Raw genomic sequence first — 20,294 nt, 5'->3', positions numbered from 1 at the left:
GGTACATGCTGCACAACATGAACTGTGACAAAAACCAAGGTCTTTAGCAAGTGGCTACGATAATACACAGCCAGTGATAGTAGAGGCAGTAAATAAGCTGTAAAGACTGTTTGGCCTTTTGCCAGCGCTATAACTTGCCGTCTCTGTTCAGAAGAAGAGCTGTTTGTGTCACGGTGTTCTGTTCTCAGAAATGCCAGAGTCATTACAATGGTTGTTCACAGGAATTAAAGAAAAAAAAATCCATTTCTTTTAATAGTGACTCGTATACTTTGTATCTCTCTGATTTCCTGTTTCCTGGCTTCACGCTTGCCACTCGCTTTGGCTGTGCACCAGGGCTGTGCGAAATGGCACCGTTCCTTTTTGACTTGAGTGCTGAGGTTTCGATGGAGCCCTGCTTTGTTTCGAATTTCGTTTCAATTTGAAACAGCTGCTCTGTTTGGCTTCATCAAAACAGTGAGGCTGTTTCAATGCTGTTTTGACCTTTCACCCATTAGCTATAATGGGGAAGCTCGAAACAGGCTCTCTCATCTGCCAGGCAGATTGGGGCTTGGGATGGGAACTGAGCCATATGTCCCCCCCAGATTTGTGTGGGGCAAGGGCGAGCTGCCAAGGGCCAGGGGCTGCATCAGCTTCTTCCGCGGGGTGCGATGGGGGGGGCTGGGCCTAGGGGTGGAAGTGGGCCAGGCTCAGCGGGGTAGGCAGCAGCGGTGCTGGGTGGGGTGCTTATGCAGGGGCTCTGGGCAATTTTGGGGTGACTATAGCCCTAAGCAGGGGTGGTGCTAGGGGGCACTTGGGGGACTATAGCCACCCCAAAATTCCCTGTAGTTCCCCATGTAGCCACCCCCCGCAGCACTACTATCACTGCTGTTGTCTGTTCCAGCCCATCTCCCCTCCCTCACCCTCCCCCCTGCTGGGTAGAGGCCGGTGCAGCCTCTGGCCTGGGGCCTGCGTTGGGCAGCCAGCCCTCACCCCATGTATAAATCTGGGGGGCACATGCCTCTCATGCCTTGCCTGGGGCTGCACGCAGTGGCAGGGAGCCGCCCCCTCCTCTCCATCCCCCAACATCTCCTGGATGAGTCTCCCATGGCTCTACCCTGCTCCCAGCCCCAGGGTCACATTCACCATCCAGGCTGGCCAATGCCTGCCCCAGGCCCTCCCCCACTCCCTCTCTCAGTATGGGGGTCTTGATCTGCACCCCCATGCCCCTTCCTTGCCCCATACCCCCCCCCCCCGACTTACTTGCAGGGTGCTAGCTGCCCAGGCCATATGCATGTCAGTACCTTTAATTTTGCAGGTTCCCCTGGACCCCCACCCTCCCGATTGGTGGAAGGGCTCCATTTGAGGCTCATTTATTTGCAGGGAAGTGAAAGCTGGGTTTTTAAACTTGGTACCATTTTTGTCTCCCTGCTGCTGATTGGCTGGGCTGCCCCAGGGGCCCAGCTGTTTGCTGCCCATGTGTGGGGAGACAAAAATGATTGCAAGTTTAAAACCATGGCTTTTGCTTCCCTGTGGATGAGGAGTGAGCCACAAGCAGGGCCTCTGCTTGGTAGGGGCCCTAGGCCCAGGTGCCACAAGCCTGTGTGTTAATCCGCCTATGAGTAGATGTCCTGTCTATGAAGCAGAGGTGGGACGTGTGCTCTGGCAGTGAGTTTCACATCCATTTGCTGACAGTGGAGGAGCAGTGAGGCTCTGGAGCGTTTGAGTCTGTCTCAGGCTCTGAAGAAAAGTGGGTTATAGTGGGTGCAGAATTTTTTGCTTGTTTTTTTCCAAATGTGCCCCTTTTTGCCCTGTTCCAGGCACTGTTTTAGTCCAGTCTGTTCTCTGTGCCTACCCCTTGGTGTCAGATCCCATTCTCCTCTGCCCTCAGGCTTCTCATTTAAGTGTCACTCTCCCTGCTCAGCCCCTCTGGCTGGATTCAGATGTGTTGCCACGTGTAGTCTGTGGCACCGCAAACCTCTTTGTGGTGCTACAAACTATATGTCTGGCACATTAAAATGTGCCCTGTGCTGCAAATTTACAGCATGGGGGCAAAATATGCTGCTGGGACCTCCTGGTAGGAAAAAAAAAAGAGACCCCCCCCCCCCCCCCACACACACACAAGCAGCATGGTGCACACCACAGGACTGTGTGCTGGTATACACAGAGTCTCAGCCTTCCTGGGAGATGCTCTGGCTGCTGTCCAGAGTGTCTTCTCTAGTCCTGCCCTGGCTCCTCCAGCATGCCAGAGCCAGGAGGATTGTGCAAAGGGCACTTTTCCTGATGCAGGGTATTTTGCCCCACAGTACAGCACATGCAGGAGCATGCACAGCAGCAAAAAAGCAGCGGCACCAACTTGTGCTACTGCTTTTGTTGCTGCAAGTGCATGTCCCTGCATGTTGGGGCTTGCCGTCCTATTCAACCTTTCTGACTTGCTTTTAAAGTTTATTTCCCCTCCATCCAGTACTCAATTACTCTTCCCCTCCAGGTGCACTCTAAGGCTCCTTGCTTGCCAATTCTTCCTGCCTGTTTCTTATTGAATTTCTCTCTCCCCTTTTCCTGTGCACTGATTTGCATTTCCCCATCTCCCTTCTGTGGCTCCTCATGCAGTCTTGGTCTCTCCCTTTCACATCACCGTAGCTCCTTGTCCAGGTCTCACTGCCCGGACTGTTCCAGTTTGTGTCCAACAACTTATCAGCTGCGTCTCCTTCCCAGCCTCTCGCTTAGTTAACTCAGCTTCTTGTGTTACTTCAGTGACTCTTACTGGCTTTTAGGATCTTGGGCCACTTGCTGTTTCCCTGTCAGTTCCAGTCTCCTTGCCCCCGTCTCCAATCACCGATTTCTCTCTTCCCTTGTCCCGTGCCAGTCTTACTAGAAAGCAGTAAGCAATTTACTTGATGGGGATGGTGTATGCACACAGTGGTCAGGCCTAGAGGTTTGAGCATGTTCAGTGAGGACAGACGGTGTAGAAGTTTTTGCTGCATCTAACAAGTCCTTTCTGAGCATCTACTGGCTCCCTGCCTCACAGATACTTAGATTAAAAGAGCAAGCAGATGCAGATCAGCAGATTAATGAAAATATATAGGCATTAGCCCCTAACGAGAGTAAGGAATATGACTGAGGCTAGGACTGTAGATTAGAGGTCTAATTTTGATGCTCAGCCAGTGGTTGGCCTTTGGTTGGCCATTTTTTCTCTCTGCTTGATTTCTTGGGAAAACTGAAGTGATCCTTCTTTTTCTGTATAAAGTCATCAAAATCATGTTTATTGATGTTGTAAAAGAACAGTCTGTTCCTTGAGTGGAAGATCCCATGAAAAGGCAAAGAGTTTTCTCATATCTGCTGTCTTCTGGAAAGCCAAGCACCAGATCATTTTTAAATCTGTTTAGTTTTTTCCTTACTTTTTTTATTCTGATGATGATCTACTGAGCTAGTAGGGAATGGGTTAAATGCATTTATAGCAAGAACAGTCTTAAGGTTGGGGGGGGGGCTTCACAGCTGTATGCTAATGGCTGAGGAAGCTCTTGCCTTCCTAATTGCATGCTTTTCTTGGTATGCGGTATGCAGCTTTAATCCATGATCACAGAATCCTCACAAGGCATAATATGAAGCTTGAATGAGATGAATGCTAATGGGCCATTTTTTTTCTTCTCCAAATTTATGCATAGCCACTTGGAACGACTTCTTCCTGGCACACCTTTTTACTGTCTCCAGTAATGATTCCTTTCTTGTAATGGCCCTTTTGGAATATGTTGCATCAATATGGCAGCTTTGAAAGGTGAACAAGAGCTAAAATACGTTGGTTGGCTGCTCCCTTAAGATTCATATTTTTAGTAAGCAAACCTAAAGGTGGAAGGCATATAGCGGGTGCATGTGAATGACTCTCGTTCTGCACAGCTCTTGGCTGCTTTCACCTGTATAGTTACTGATCAGCCTAAATTAAGGTCCATCAGGAAGCTTAAAGACTTGCAGATGCTTGTATTCAGCTTACCACAGGATGTGAATTTAAAGTGCAGTAACTATTCCTAAGGCACTCCCTGTGTGAACACTCTTGTTCTGGACTAGTAAGCCTTGTTCCTGTTCGGCTTTAATCCACTTCAGTGTTTAAATTGCTTAGTCTGACAGAGAACACCCCACTGCAGTATTGCTACAGAACAACTCCAGATCCATGAGTTCTGTTTTTGTGGTTCAGATGTGACATAGTCCTAATGTGCACTTTTGCAGCTCTGGTAATTATATCTGTAGTGTGTTGAGAGAGTGCCGTGATGCTGCTTATTATACCTGTTATAAGGAAAGAGAAAGGACTCTGTCTCCTGATTTGAAAGTGCTTGCTTTCTCTCTTGAAGAGTAGACTAATGGTAGGGAACATATCATGTAATAAAGTAAAAGACCAATGATGATTATGCTTATCCATGGATACTGGCTGTTATTCCCACTAATAGGGACATATGGAGCTTTTTTTCATAGTGCAGGGGAGTTGAGCTGTCCTGTGTCTAATTTTCTTGATGGGTATCTTAGAGCTGCTGTGGAGCTTTGTGTTTATTTGTATTTGTGGCTAAAGGGGCTTGATTCAATTTTCTGTGTGTAATGTAATGCAATAGTTTTTACAAGCAAAGAGTTCTGGGAGAAGATTTTGGGACTCCAGAAAGAACTGAAGAGCATCTTGGGATAATTCATGACAATTCCCTTTTTTTTGAAAAATAACTTACCATAAATTTGTCAGAAGCTGCTCTTGTTCATCAGTGGAAGAAACAACTTGACATATTGCATGCTTACTGTATAATGATGAGAAATGAGAAATAGCCTTATGCAGAAAAATTTCCTTCCTTAGTATACTTCCACTTCGGAAAACTAGAAGCAAATCTGGCAATACAGAATTACCTGGGTGAGGTGCTAGTTGGTCAAGCAATGATAACATACCACAGTTGAGGTTCTGCTCCACTTCCTTTAAGTGTATGACTTTCTGTGGCTACAGCAGAATATGCCAGTGTTTTGTAATCTGGTCATCTTGTCTCCAGCAGGAGTTGATGCTAGCTGCTTTAGATGAAGGTGGAAAATGCGAATAATATATGTACTCATGCAGTGCTACATGCCTGGGGAAAATAGGATCAAGAATTTGGTAGTCAGCTCTGCCCTCTAAATTCAAGGGCTCAGCATGAAAGCAATTGGGTGGATCAGATATAAGTAAAATTGACCAACTTTTTCATGATGTCAGAATTTTGTAACTGTTGTGACGCCCTGCATTTTCATGAGCAACCTTGCCACCTTCAAAATCCTAATACAGATTTTCCTGAGAGTGTTACATGTTTCTGGCCTTGCACTTGCAGTCTCTGTTGAAATCCTTGCATGTCTCGCATGGCTTTCCAGGACAAGGCCATTCTTTTTCTATAGGTCTTGCTTTTGTAAACATATTTCTTTCTGGTCTCTTGTGATGTGCACAGCTTCCCACAGCAGTCATGTTGCTGAATCTGCTCTATAGTATTATACTCATTCAGATGTGTTAAGAAAACTATGTACAACCCACCCAACACGCAAAGAAAGGAGAAAGCAGGGGTGATGACAAAAGGGTTTTTGTAATGCCATTGTCAAAGGATGATTGCTAGTGTTAACATATGCCTGATCTAATGTTCTTCATCTAAGAACACAGAGGCGCTTTTATAGTATGTCACTATATTTAGTCATACTAAACTTATTTTTGTTTGCTTTGAAGTAATGGGTTCTGTGACCCATACAATTTTTTTCCATTTTTTCTCATAACTAAGGGAAGTTTAGATGCATAAAGGTACTCCTCGTCAGGGAGCTGTCTGGAAGAAACCATGTTGTGGAGAACTGCCTCTATTATTTGTTCCTAATTCTTTAGATAAGAATTTGACCCAGGGTTGTTTCTCCTGAGGTGCAGCACAGAGATAGCAGCCCCAGGACAGGAGTAAGAGGGGTGAAGTCACCTTTTGGTTTCTTAGACATACTCCCCTCTTCCCCCAGTCAACTGACTTATGGCAGCCTTACAACAGTGACCTGCGGGCTGGGTGGAGTGAGCTGGAATTCCTGCATCAATGGGGAGCATGGAGACCCCTGCCGTGGCGCCCCTGTCCTGGCACACTCCCAGGGGCTTATCTCCCAGAAAATTGTTGGGCCTCTTATGACCCCTGTATGCTGTGGGAGTGTCGTGTGAGAAACAAGGCAGTGATCCTTTACCTTCATTTAAATACCAGGTTAAAAATCTATATGTGTTTCACGTGTTTAAAGTGCTGTTTGGTACTTTTAGGGGAGAGAAGAAAAATTCCCCTGAGCAGATCAACGTCTGCTTTACACTGGTGCTAGTCCAGCCAAGCTTATTTTCATCCATAGCTTTAATGGTGACCCCATCACCTACCAATATAACAAACACTGAATTAAAAGGAAGCAGCAGCACATGTCGTACAGGACCGCTCTGTGAATAACAAGCTTCCCCTGTGTGTTTCTGTTAAAGCTGTGAACTAGCCATTACGGCACTTGCATCATCTTCCGAGCTCTCCACTTTGTGTGATAGTAATGGAGCCACTTGAAACACAGAAGTTAAAATGATTTCAGTTTTGAAAATGAGCTGAAGGGCACAACTTACTGGAACCTCATAGCCCTGGACCCAGCCTGAGTTTGAGCATGTGGTGTGCATCTCTGCTATGCCACTGAACGAGCAGTGGATAAGGTATGGCATCGGGAGCCAGGAGACGTTGGCTCCATTTGTAGATCTAGTGCTAGCCTGCTGTATAACTTATACTAGACTGCCCTGCAGCTCCATTTTCCCATCTATAAAATGGGAACAATACATTGCTTTGTGAAATGATTTGAGAATCTACAAGAAAACTGTGTATCAGCTAAATGTTACATGAAAGAGGTATATCTGGAGGCAAATAACAGAATATGCCTTTTTGAGTCATTTTGCTGGAATAGCTTGTGCTCCTGAATATTTATAGATGACTGACTTTTGTTGTTGTTGTTTGCTTTTTAAAAACAAATCTTTTAGCTAAGAGACCTGAATGAAAGAAGCAGCGTTCAGGGAAGCGTATTAATTTGTGACCCTGCCCACAGAAAAGTGGATCAATAAACTAATAAGACATAAAACCAGTAATTATAAATGATAGATACAACCTTGGTCCAGAAACTTCCCACACTTGTGGCTTAGTCTAGCATCCAGCGTTTTTTCTTGGATAAGAAGCATTGGTCTACACAAACAACCACCCAGGGCCCTGGAGAAGAAGGGCTCTACGAAGCGCGTTCACCTCTTACTTCAACTGTAAAAACGCTTAATACACAAAGAGGATACCCTGTTGCTATCAATTGTCGCAGCTCAGCTGAAAGCAAGGAGCTGTAGTTAAGGAACTAGCAGTGATTTTAGAAGTTTACACCATTTTTCTTCTCATCACAAATCTTGTTGCTTTTATTAACCTGCTCAACCTTTTTACCATAATAAAAAAATACTCTTGTAGGAGCAGATAGTCATTGCTTAGTGCTTTAGACTAAAACTGAAAAGTTGCATCCATTTAAAATGATTGCTATGAAAGCATGTCATGATGTGACTTTAAAAAAAAAAAATCAGCCTAGATATGTACAAGGCTTGGGATAAGCAGGTGCAAGTCAGTTGATTTTAGACCAGGGATGGAGATGGCCTAAGACTACTTTTGCCCTTACCTCCCTTCTTCCTAGTCTAAGTTTCTGAGTTGCACCAAGCCAGGAGCTTAAAGCAAGATAAAGGGCCAAATCTGAATCCCTTTATTTATGTGATCAACTTGATTTGCACAAGAGGCCCAGTTCTGCTCTCAGTGAAGGCAATGGGATGATTCATCTGAAGTTTCGAGTGCGCTGCCTTCCATGTAAAGGTCAGCTCTTACTCTGTTTCAGCTTCCTTACACTTCTGCCAGTCCAGATCTGCTTATCTAGGGATTTTGCCATTCCCCCACCTGGCCCTGACCTAGAACACACTTCTGGCAAGAGGGGCCACGGCTGGTGTCTCTAAATCCCAGGCTGCTTCAATCATTCCTTGGTGTTAGTAACCAGGTAATGCAAGTTAGAGGCATCCTGAATTGCATCTCAGAACTGGCCCAAGGATTGGAGAGGTGTTGATAGGTGGCAACAAAACACCTTCATGACCCTCTTCTCTTCCTAAGATGCATCCAGGTGCAAAAGGCGCTGGTGCTGAGGAACTAACCCAAAGCTGCCGATTTTACAGTGATTTACAGAGGATTTGGTGTCTTTGATTTAGGCAAAGGAACAGAGGGTACCTGTACCTGAGGGTGAAGGCTGCCCCGAGGCACTGTAATTACAGCATATTAGAGCAGACTTGATTAATTGAGTCAGCTGGAGCATGGGAATTACTGCACTCCAGCCAGGCTCTGCGTCTCATGTATCAGCGCCCCTGCTCTTCAACATGGTGGCAGAGTGCTTTAACTAAAGCTTGGCTGACAAGTTTTAGAAAAAGTGCCCCTGCTGCCATTTTGAAGCACGGGGATGCTGATATGCGAGATGCTCGGGGTGATTTTTAGAGCAGCTCTCAGAGGTTCACTAATTGAAGTGCTGCCCCCTGGAGCACATGTAAAAACACTCAGTGTGCTGAAAGGTGCTGCCTGGGCCATCTAGTCCAGTCCCCTGCTTTTACAAGCAGTTATGCAATAAACTTTTGTCCAAAGTGGTTTACAAGAGTGTCACGGGGCGGGGACCTAGGAGCGGCCGTGATCTCTCCTAGCACCCCCTACTGTGCCAAGTTGGTGTCAATGCACCCTTGTTCTTGCCCGCCACGTCTTTGATGGTATTAGAGTTACGGGAGGTTGTCTTTTCAACCCCTTGGACACGGTACCCCTGATGTATCCCGGTCAGTGCCCCGTCTCAGCTGGCCCTGTGCACTAAAGCCTTAAGGGCTATGCATGGCTCCTACCACCCCTGATACCACGCCCCAGGCCTCTCAGATGTACCGGACGTTGTCTTGTCAAAATCCCTCACAGCGCCCCCTTGCTTGCTTACTATCACCCGCGCCCTTGCGGATGCCCTTTGGGCTCGTCTCAAATCGCCCACACTGGGGCCTTTCTACGCGCTCCCCGCGGACGCTCTCCGGCCTTCCTTGCGGCCATGCCCACACCAGGGCTCTCTCTGTCTCTCGGTCCTGCCCGCTCTGGAGCCCTGCCTCACGATCAGGGCTCAGGTGGCCGTAGCCATGCCTGGCCCCAAATTCCCCTCTTGGGTCTCGCCTGTGCACCCTCCCTGGGGCTCAGGTGGCCATAGCCATGCCTGGCCCCTAAATCCCCTCCTCGGGTCCACAACTCCTGTGGGGCTCAGGTGGCCTCAGCCTTACCTCGCCCCGAATGCACTGTGCCCCTTCCCAGGGCTGGGGTCAGTGCACCCCTAAATGCGGTGCCCTCTCTGGCACCGGGGTCCCTACCACTGTGGAGCCCCTCTGAGGCCTCCTCCAACCCCTATTAGCCTCACCCGGTCCTCTGGTGTAACAGCAAACAAACGCAATAACACGAGCCAACCGGCTATAACTCAAACTAAGCCTCCTGGCTAAAATGCAGTCTGTGAGCCACCCAGCGTATCATCGTCCCAGTCCCTACCAGGGCTTTCTCCACCCGGTATCTTTGAACTGAAGCTGCTCAGGCTTCTCTACACTGCTTGCTCCAACAGAGCCCCTCCACCCTGGGATGTGGGCAGGGAACTGCCTGCTTGGCCTCAGCCTGGGCTGTTTATATAGGCCAGGCCCTGCCCCCTTCCGGTCAGCTGACCAAACTGCGGTTGCCCCGGCAACCGGCACCTGTACCTTTTCCTAGAAGCAGGGCACTTTGACCAAGAGCATCCACCCGGGCCTCACCTGACGACCACAAAACACCCGCCATTGTCCGAATAACCCCCCCGGAAGCATTTTTTCAATTTTGAACTGTGACTCCTAGTGCTCACCTTACCTCTTGTCCTTGTCTGGAGGTACCTGGCAGGGGGGTAGAAGAGAGACAGAGGTGTAGGGAATTGAAACTGTGGTGGCTGGATGTGCTGGCGACTTGAACTTGGTCAGTACGTACGAAGTGTGGCCGCTGTGAGAGAGAACCTCGTATCCACTGAGCTTTCTAGTCAGGCTCACGTACAGTAAAGCATTCTTAGCAGTGTCTTCAGACTGCTTTATGCAACATATTTTATTAGGCAAGAAATTCAAAAGGCCCTTATTTGAGAACTTCAAAGCAAAGCGTAATACAACTTAAATGATGGCTATCTGAAATTATTTAACAAAGAAGTGAATAATACATAACGTACAATAAAGGCTTAATATACACCAGTGTAAGACAACATGTGATACCAAACATAACATTGTGAAATAGGATACAGGGAAGAGTATTAATAATAATTATATACAGTTGAGTTTGGTTATTTGAAAATCTGAGTTGTCTGTAGTAGGCTCAGCACAACACAGCAGCTGTTGCAAAGATGAGACATTGCTGAACTAGAGACATTAATATTTTGGAGGTCATTGGATGCTGAGGACCCAAGGCAGTCAAATAAATAGGCTAGACAACTGTGCTATAAGCAAAGCATAGTATTCCAGGAAATGGCAAACAAGCTAACGACATATCTTGAGACTAAAACAAATAAGTTTTTAAAAAGTAAATTAATAGTTTTCAAACATCTGAAGAAAATATATAACCTACATACATGTTACTTGCAGGGCTTCTGTCTGCTGCGCTATTTTTTGATATATGTTTTGAAGAATACAAAAGTGTTGGAAAAATGTCAAACGATAGTGTAAGTTTTCATAGTCTGTGCATGCTGCTTACATGTCGTATTATACAGAAATAATTTATAGCTTGCATTCAGTGACAGACACCATTTGAAGGTCACTTATATTTTGGCTTATATTAAAAAGCACAGGTCACTTAATTTATGTAGCTTAAAGTGAGGCATTTTGTTTTACAGGCTGCCACTGCAGAGAGAGTATTTGAAAGCAATTTGCAAATAGCTGATTTCATTCTTCTTTTAGTCAGGAGCAACTCCCCTGAAGTCAAAATATTTACACCACTGTGAAGCCTGTCTCAGTAAGAAGAGATTCAGACCCAGTGTTTCTATCCCTAATCCCAAGGATGCAATGCTTTGTCTACACCTTTCTTCTTGCAGGTAGTTCTTTGTCAGCCCGTTGCTACCCTTACACTGTCTGCCTTCACTTACTGTCCGGAGAAGCCAAGTTCAAAGTACAGACCAAACCTTAGCTCAAAGTGTGCTGTTTTAGCTCTTCTCTATGTTTTAACCAGTAATCTCTCACCAAAAGATGACTTGCTGTGATTTGCTTTATTAATAGAATCAAGAATTCATTGCTTAGCATAGCAAAATTACAGTATTACCTTTAATGAGGTGGTGCTCGGGTAGAATGTAAATGCCTGATTAGAATGACCCCCTTTCATTGACGAGCTTTCTAGTCCCCACTTCTGCTTAAACCATGGTAGGTCTCCTGGCTCTGTTAGATGACTGGTATTAAAGCAATATTTCAGTGTTTCAGGAATACTTTACTAGTTAAAGACTTTTCCTAGGCTGCTTTAGGGGAAGCAGCATAAACATCAATATAATCCCTCTGAAAAGCAGAAGTGTGTGTAACAGTGACTGCAAGCCACTGTTGTTGTTTCTTTGATGTTGTGATTTCTCTTGGAAATGAACAGTTTCCAGTAGCATTTCTCAAGATGCCTCTTTCAGGTTATACTGATTTTTGGTTGGTGATGGCATAGAAATAAAACAATAGCAACAGGTAAAAGGGAAAGACTGTTACATAAGTCTTTGCAAGATAGCATTTATAGTACATTACTTAGCAAATTCATTTTCTGCAGAGAAGTTGGACTCACTGAGCTGCTTGACAAAACGCTCTGGCTTTACTTCTGTTATCTCCTTGGAAAGTAGATCACTCTCTGTCTTTCTTTTCTGAGAGCCTAACTTTTAAAGACATCAAGTAAAACCTCTCCTCTCCTTTTGCTCTGTCTTTCCTTTAATCACTGGTTGCAATGTAGAGTTGCCAACTCCTACCCCCAACACACATGTATGTATATCTGCATCCAATATATTCATACCTTTTCTGTCCCCAGAAAAAAGCCAAATGATTACAGCATGCATCGTCCCACACTCATGCCATAACAGCAACATATTATTTCTTTGAATGTCTTTCTCATCTCCAGACTCCGGAAAGCGTAAATGAGGGGGTCAATTACGGAGTTGCACATAATCAGGACAAGATATGTGTTAAAGTGGGAAGTGTAGCATACACAGTATGGGTTTGTTGGGCAAGAAATAATGAGAATGAGATGAAGGAAGAAAGGTGCCCAGCAAACAATGAAGACCCCAAGTAGGATGGTGATTGTCACAGCTCCCTTCATGCAAGTACGCTGGTGGGGCACCCCATCTACTGGGAGGGCTGCAATCCGTTTAACGTGCAGGCGTGCAAACAAGAACATGTGAACATAAAGGGAGGCCATGAGAAGAAGCATGGTGAAGAACATGGTGATGAGACAGACAATAACAGTTTTGCTTTCCGAGTAGACAATGAATACGATGCCACAGATGATGCAAGCAATCCAAATGACCACAATGAGGATTAAGGCTTTCCTCACAGTCATAATACTGTGGTAACGGAGAGCATAGAAAATAGTAATGTACCTGTCAATAGCTATAACCAACAAGTTGCAAATGGAGGCTACCAAGGAGATACAGATCATTGAGTCAAAAACATTGTCCATATGCTGGATAAAGCGGTCATCAATGACCAAGTAGCCATTGCTTAGGATTGCAATCATGATAGTTTCCAGGGCATTTGACATGCTCACTAGCATGTCTGCCACTGCCAAGCTGCAGAGGAAAAAGTACATAGGAGAATGTAGATTTCCATTCTTCAGCACTGCGAGGATGACAAGGATGTTTTCCAGCAGGCTGATGATCCCTAAAGTCAAGAAGACTTCTGCTTTAATGAAGACTTGCTCACAGAATCCGTTGCTGCTTCGGTTGTTGAGGAGGATTGAGTCATTGAAGTCCTCAGTGATATTAAGCAGCACAGGCTGAAATGTAAGCGTACAGCGTGTAGCATTCATTATCAACAAGGGGCTTGATTTCACAGGCAGCTCTAGAACTGGTAGAATTCAAGGTTTGAGCTTTTTGTTGGTTTTTGTTTTTTTGAAGTCCTTTAAAAATATATCTGTGCTTATTAGAATGAGACGAGACTTTGCCTTAGTTGCTTAAAAAAATAAATACTTATAAGTCTTCATTAAAAATGACTTTTGGGTCAGACAAGCAGCTTCTGCTTTTCTTTTTTCTTTCAAGTAAAAATGAGCTGCAAATTTTTCAGTCATCCTTCTGCGCTTTACTCTGTTTCTAGTTCTCCTATAAATTAAAAGCAAATAGTTTTCTGATCTGTTACCAAGAGCTGGGACCATCGCAGGCTTCCTGGTCGGAAAGCATGTTGCAGCTCAGTGAAATCTCTCTTGCTAGTTCAACCGCACGAAGGGAAAAAAAAAAGAAGGAATTGAGAGATTTATACATTCATGACAGCAAAACAACTCCTACTTGTCTTCTGTGCAGTACAACGGCCATTAGAGAGCAAGCACCTTTTTGACTGACAGCTGCAAACATCAGGTGCAGCAGCCCCTGGTTGAGTGCCTTTTTGTCTCCTACAAAACTGTCTGGTGCCCTCTGCAGATCAGAGAGAGAATCTGTTTGCACTGAAAATTTGAACTGTCCAGAAAACAGATTTTCTGCCTTGTTGGGGAAAGGGGGGGGATCACTATTTTAGGGAGGGAAGTTCTGGGGAAAAATAGTTCAATTTTGATCACTTTGACCTATTCTAAATATAAATATTGGAATATAATGTGTTTTGACTTTCCTTCTGGAATGGGAACCTGACCCATGGTCATTTTGCACGTTTCTATGCCATCAAAGGACTGGGCTGGGAGCTCTGCAATGAAGCACAGCATGCCTGTTCTGTGTTATTCCTTGAAAGTGTGCAAAGTAGCTACCCTTAGTGTGGCGTTAGGCATGTGCCAAATGAACATGCCTGAGAGGGTAAGGTCACTGGGGCATTCCCAGTGCTGGTCTCAGGGTATAGCATGTGTGCAAAGCAGGTGAGCTCTGCTTTATTACAGCTCACTCTAGTGTGGTTTTTATTTGACTACTTAGGCATGCCCTTTGAGCTGAATTTTCCCCAAGTCAGTAAGTGAGAGTAGGGAATGAGAGGAAGGTTAGAGTAACAGCAGCATGACTAAAGATGCTCCTTTTGGGAAGGGGAAGCTCAGGCCAGAATGAAGATGCCACTCTGTGATTGTGGAATACTTTGCAGCAGTGGCAGGGCATCCAGATACCACCCCTGAAGGGACTCCTGACAACTTTAGGGGGGGTCAGGGGAATAGAGGGGTTGGGATAGTACTGCCAGTGCCTAATGCTCCTGGAGGAAGGGCAGCACTTCCTCCAGATCTATCAGACTGCGGCTGCTGCACCTACAGCACTCTGGTGGGACTTTGTAAGGGGCAGTAAGTCAAAGGTGAGATGAATATTTGGTAGTTGGTTGGTAGTGGTCTTCTGACAGCTCTCAGCCCACTGTGTTTTTCACCTTAATCTGCAGCTTCAAGCAAATGCATGGACACAGTCACGTTGGCAGGGGCAGATGACAAGATGCAGCAGATCATGCTGTGACTTCACGTGGCTCAGCTGAAGCAGTGTGTAGTACTGTAGCGATCCAAGGTGAGCAGGCATAGCACTACTCTGCACCCTGGTCAGCTATGGACCTTTTTATGTTTGAGTTGAATTACACTGGGGAATCTCTGAATGAACTGCAAAAGCCAAAACAAGAGGAAATGCTAGTGTCACCCCCCTCTTCCCCCACCTCCCCAATTTGATTTTAGTACTGAGAGATTCTGAATTTTTTTACTCATCAAATTTTGGTAAATTGGCATGGCACCATGAAAGACTAATTGCCTTTCTAAAGTGTTTTGTAAGGTGTTCAAAACATCTATATGTATGTATGTACCTGTGCATGTGTACATGTGCACACACAAAATTATATATAATCTTTTAAAGGCATGTGACAATGTGGTGTGTAGTAAAAGCCTAATTGCCCTGAGTTTGGAGTGACATGCCTGCCTTAAAGGAGGGGGAAAAAAATGCTTTAAAAATGATGGGCAAGATTTAGAGAAACAGGCAAAAGGAGGCATAAATGACACCTTTCTGCATCAACATGGCAGTCAGCTGCCGTGGGATGCCCCCCAGGGAGTCAGGGCTATGCCTCAATAGATCTCCACTGTGTTGCGCTGAATTTTTGCTAGGACCGGGGCAGTTTTAATTTGCTGTTGCATCTGAGTCGGCATCCTTTTTGCAGAGGTGGCTGAGCAGATGTGTTTAACGAGTAAATCCTGTGTCAGTATTGATTTCCCAGTGATCATTGCACATCGTAGTTCCCTCGGTGGAGAAAAGATTCTGGACATTTTCAATGCTTGAATATCATCTCATGCCAAAAGCCTGTGCCTGAATGATCATTTAGGAGGGATAGCATTATTTTAAGCAAAGTTTTCTGGGTAAAACCACGAGATGACTCCCTACATCTAAAATTAACCTGGGCCTTTATTAAGAAAGTTATTTCCAGAGGTGCTTCACCTACAGGTAGCATTAAGACTTTGCAAATAGATCTCATGATGCCTTCTCTACACATTCCCTGTTGCAACCTGTTCTTCTTTTCTTCAAGTTCTGTGCAGATTGTGCCATCCTCCTAGTGCAGGGGAGGGCAAAATAAGGCCTGCGGGCTGGATATGACCCATCAAGCACTTCCATTTGGCCAGCGGTGCCCACCAACAAATTGTGCCCTGCCTGGCTCTTCCACCCATGAGGGTGGGAGCAAAGCACCCACATCTACACACGTACCCAATTGCACCTTGCTCCCAACCTCATGGGCAGAAGGGCCTGGCCCAGCCACCATGGAGCTTCTGGGCGGCGCTGCTGCTGCTGCTGGAGCCCCTGGGGACCTGCTGCACTTCTCTGTCTCCTGCTGACTCTGGGCAGCAGATAGGGAAGTGGCGAGGATGGAGCTGCAGCGGGCTGCAGCATGGAGCTGGGGTGGGCAGCATGTGGGTGTGAAGAAGGGTGGGGGATGAGGGGACCACCTTAGGACCCCCATGGTTTGGTGGTGCTCAGGCTGCTCGTGGCTGGCACAGGCTCCCGGTGGGGTGCAGCTCCAGCCAGTGCTGCACATTGTGGCAAGGGCCGCAGCCTCTGTTGAGCAGTCTGAATCGTTGGTACTCCCTGCCACACATGCACAGCCCCTGCACTGGCCAGTTACGGGAGGGATGCCTTGCATGCTGGAGCTGGCTGCCTGCCTAGCTGGGGCTGCATGGCACAGGAGGGAAGCCCTAGGTGTCTTCCTCTGGTTGGGGGTGCGGGAAGCAGCTGGCTCCAGCACCTGGGGCTTCCCTCTCGTGCCTGGCAAGTGGCTGCATGTGAGTGGCAGGGAGCACCAGTGATACAGAATGCCCAGTGGAGGCTGTGCCCCTCGTTGTGATGTGCTGGTTGGAGGTGTGCCCCGTTGGGTGCCTGTGCCCTGAGTGCCCATTCTGCTGCTGCTGCACCATGGGAGGAGTACAGGAAGTCCTTAGACCCCCTGCCCCAACCCTCTCACACCCACAAACCCCCACACCCACACCCTGCCCCCACAACCCTCTATATATACACAACCCTCCAATATACCCTATGCCCCCAACCCAAACCTTGCTATACACACATACACCCACACCCCCTGAAACCTCACCATACACCCCCCGGCACACACAAGACTAGGAATTTATTTTTGAGTTATTATGCAATCATTTCTATATACACTACACAAACACAAATCATGAGAAAAATATTTTTCATAATAAAATTAAAATACGTTATAGTATGTACTTGATTTTTAGTGTATGATTTTTTTTTTCTGGTTCTAATATGGCAACCCTCCCCATGCCCCATAATTATTTCTGGGGGCAAGGTGAGGGACTTCCAGTGGCAAAGGTCAGGGGTTGGGGTGGACCTTCCAGTCCCAAGTGGTTGCAAGGGGGTGGGACAACTGTTAAGGGGCGGGGCTATGCATGTGGCCCTCGACAGCTTACCAAAGCTTGTTAAGCAGCCTGTGGGCTGTATTTTGCCTGCCCCTGCTATAGCCTAATGAACTGTATCACCCACAAAAATCCTTGCTTCTCATACATATCCTCTCATTTAAAAAAAAAAAAGATCTTTGATTCTATCTTCTACTTCCTCGTGTCTCTGCTTACAAAGACTTCATTGAGTTGTAAAATGTCACCAGTCATGTTTCTATTCATTGGTGATCTCATATGGACATAAGCAATTAGGAAGGCAGTCCTTTCACATCATTCTCACTAACTGTGTCTGAATGACTGATTTTGTGGACAGTATTCTAAAATCCCTGAGCACATAATTGTGTATTGTTTTGTAGTTGGTGGTCTTGCATATAGGTTTTTCAGTTATTGTGGGACATCTGCTTAGCGTTCCATTTACAAAAACTATTCATCCAAAATGATAGAATTCCTACTCAGTTGGATGGCCAGTTTCACTCAGGACAACAGGTATTTACTCCCATAGGTCTGTAATTTTAGAAACCAAGGCAGTAAGTCCTGGATTTAACTTCCAGAAGCAGGAATTCTTCAGGGCCCAAGTCAGGTGGTTAGCAACTCTTAATCAGTCAATTAAGTTCTGGACTTTCAGCAGCTTTCTAGTTAATATGTTAGAGATTTTAAACCAGCTTCTCTCAGTCACTTCTCTAAACCAATACTGATTTATTTCAAAGTAGCTGGATTGCAAAACCAAACCAAACCTATTTTATTTTCCTGCTGTAAATTCACAGTTGGTACATGCCCATTTTTGCTTTAATGCACCTTAGCATATTTTAATGTGAATTAAAGCATCACAAAAAAGTATTCTTTAGCTAATGCGCATTAAAATAGGCTAATGCACCTTCTTCTAGCATCTCACAATGGAGATACTAAATTTAATGCACATTACCTAAAGTGCATTAGTGAACATGTAGTTGCACCCAGTGAGCTGTAAGAATGGGATTTGGGCCCTTTTTGGGAGGGACCACAGTTTTTGGCTGTGTGCCTAGAAACAAACAACCATTTTTCTTTTATGTACTTTTTTGTTTTCCATATTTTGTCTTAGCTCACAAGCACCCATGTCATGAGTTTTGCCTGTCAGCAGCCAGAGGTGCAGGGCCCCAGAGCCCCCCTGCACTGATCTCCTCAACAGCTGGCATGCTTCGTGGCTGCAGCAGGGGCTACCATCCCTGCAGCTTTCACCCTGCTGCGCCTTAACACACACAGTGTCACCCATGTCACGAGTTTTTCTTGTCCATAGCTCGAGGTGCAGTTTCCCCCAAACCCCTGCACTTATCTCCTTGAAACTTGGCATGCTTTGTGGCCTCAGCAGGGGCCACTCCCCCTGTAGTTTTCAGCCCACTGCGCCTTAACACACACAGGGTAATCTGTCACGAGTTTTGCCTGTCAGCAGCTTGAGGTGCAGTTCCCCTTAAACCCTGCACCAATCGTCTTGAAACTTGGCAGATTTCATGCTCTCAGCAGAGGCTACCATCTCTGCAAATTTCATCCAAATCAGACTCAAAACAACACAGTTATTGATATTTCATTGATTCCCCATTATATCCTATGCAGGATCTCCGAAGCAGCTCTGAAGCTTTTCCGAAGCACTTCACAAGCTCTGAACCACTTCAGAAAGCCCAATGAAGCCAACGCTTTGATCCGGACATGCTGCTTCAGACGCCAAATCGTCTGAAGCTTCTCTGGATCTGAAACACCGTCCGAAGCCTCACACAGCCCTACTGAGCACAGCTTCCAAAGCTGAGCTTCCAAAACTGAGCAAGGAAACCAACTCCCAGCCTCCTCCCCTGTTTCCCAATGCCACGCTACTTCAAGGGACAAAAGCTGCAGTTTTGACTAGCTGTGAGCTGTGACCTCAGTTTGAGAACATGGTGCCATTAAGTTAGTTCACATTAAGTTAATAGCTGAGTTAACTTCCTAATGTGTCAGACAGTAATAATCAAGCTGCCATTTTTTCAATGAGGGCAGTAAGTGCAAATTGAATTTGTTATACTCCAAAGTGGATTAATGGTGCTATTAACCATGCAATTTAAGCGCTAAAAGGGTACCCAGCTTCTCTGATGTCTCTAATACTTACAAGCCCTGTCTGAAGCAAAGGTGAATAGAAAAATGGATTTGGGGAGGAAAAAAGCTCTCCCTATGTAAAAGGCACTTAGGCTTCATTTTCTAAAGGTGTTTAGGTGTTGTGTCACCCCGTGTGGCAAGGCATGAGTGACTGAGATAGCTAAATTCCAATATTTTTATGGTGACTGAGGCATCTAGCAACTCAGTGGAAGTGAATGGTACTTGGCTTCTAATGATTTCTGGAAATAAGACTTAGGTCTGGTAAGGGCTGCCTACATAGGGAGTGATTCCTGATTTAGCTGTTACTGGCATGAGTGCCTTGTTTTGAACTAGGTAATCCATCAGGATGAAACTGAGGCATTCTTACTTTGGAGTAATAGCATCTGAGCAGAGAGCTGATCAGGAAGAGCTATTCCATGCTAAATCCATGCCCGGTCTTGATGCATATTACCTTTCCTGTTTAGCTGAGTCAGGTAGGTCTTGAAAGGCTAAGTGACACAGCATCTTAAAATCTTGACTTTAGGACTTTTCTCTGCTTCCTGTGGGCTCATCAGGACTGAGCTCAGGCCCTTGAGTTCATCCTAATATTGGTGCATCTTGTTTCTCTCTATACGTGTTAAAAGTTGTCAGGGTTCAGGGTGAATCTTGCAGCAAAAGAGAGCATTGCAGCACTTCCAAATATTCTTGGAATGGAGTTGCATTGCTGAAAGGAGCTGAAAGGAAAAATGCTTTCTGTTGCCATGTGGACAACGCCAGGAGCAGAGAAAATGTACAATATAGCACAGTGGGGACTTAACGGAGTGTGACTATTTCTCCCTAAAGGCATTAAAAGATGTTAGGTCTATCGCACGGTGTGTAGAACCACCTTCATCCCTGAGAACAGCCTTGATACCCTAGATCTCACTGTGTTGACACGAGCTCGTAAAGTGCCACAAAACATGAGTTCTGCATCTGTGGGTCCCAAAGAGCTCCCTTGTCATTTCCATGTTTCTGAATGGGAGCTGGAAACTGGCTTCATGATACGAGGCTTTTGAAGGCAGTTCACATATGGGGAACAATGGAGAAACTCCCATGCTGGAACATATACCACTTGCTTTTGAAATAACATGTCTTTTTGGAGAAGAGTTC

The 20,294-nt window shown here is 45.7% G+C and overlaps 1 protein-coding gene across 1 annotated transcript; it reads right to left on the bottom strand.

The window, feature by feature from the left end:
* Positions 1 to 10,136: 10,136 nt before the first annotated feature.
* MC3R (melanocortin 3 receptor) lies at positions 10,137 to 13,425 on the bottom strand. Its single transcript, XM_019548163.1, has one exon. It carries the CDS (start codon positions 13,044 to 13,046, stop codon positions 12,066 to 12,068), a length of 981 nt encoding a protein of 326 aa, XP_019403708.1. The 5' UTR covers positions 13,047 to 13,425; the 3' UTR covers positions 10,137 to 12,065.
* Positions 13,426 to 20,294: the final 6,869 nt, after the last annotated feature.

This window comes from Crocodylus porosus, unplaced genomic scaffold (assembly GCF_001723895.1).
Source record: "Crocodylus porosus isolate Cpor-Errol unplaced genomic scaffold, CroPor_comp1, whole genome shotgun sequence".
Lineage (NCBI taxonomy): Eukaryota > Metazoa > Chordata > Crocodylia > Crocodylidae > Crocodylus > Crocodylus porosus.
The sequence above is the reverse complement of the archived record's forward strand: the minus strand, read 5'-3'. Positions and strand labels throughout refer to the sequence as shown.

What these genes read in the sequence shown, in the direction of transcription:
- MC3R (XM_019548163.1), bottom strand. Translation starts at nt 13,046, where the DNA reads ATGAATGCTACACGCTGTACGCTTACATTTCAGCCTGTGCTGCTTAAT.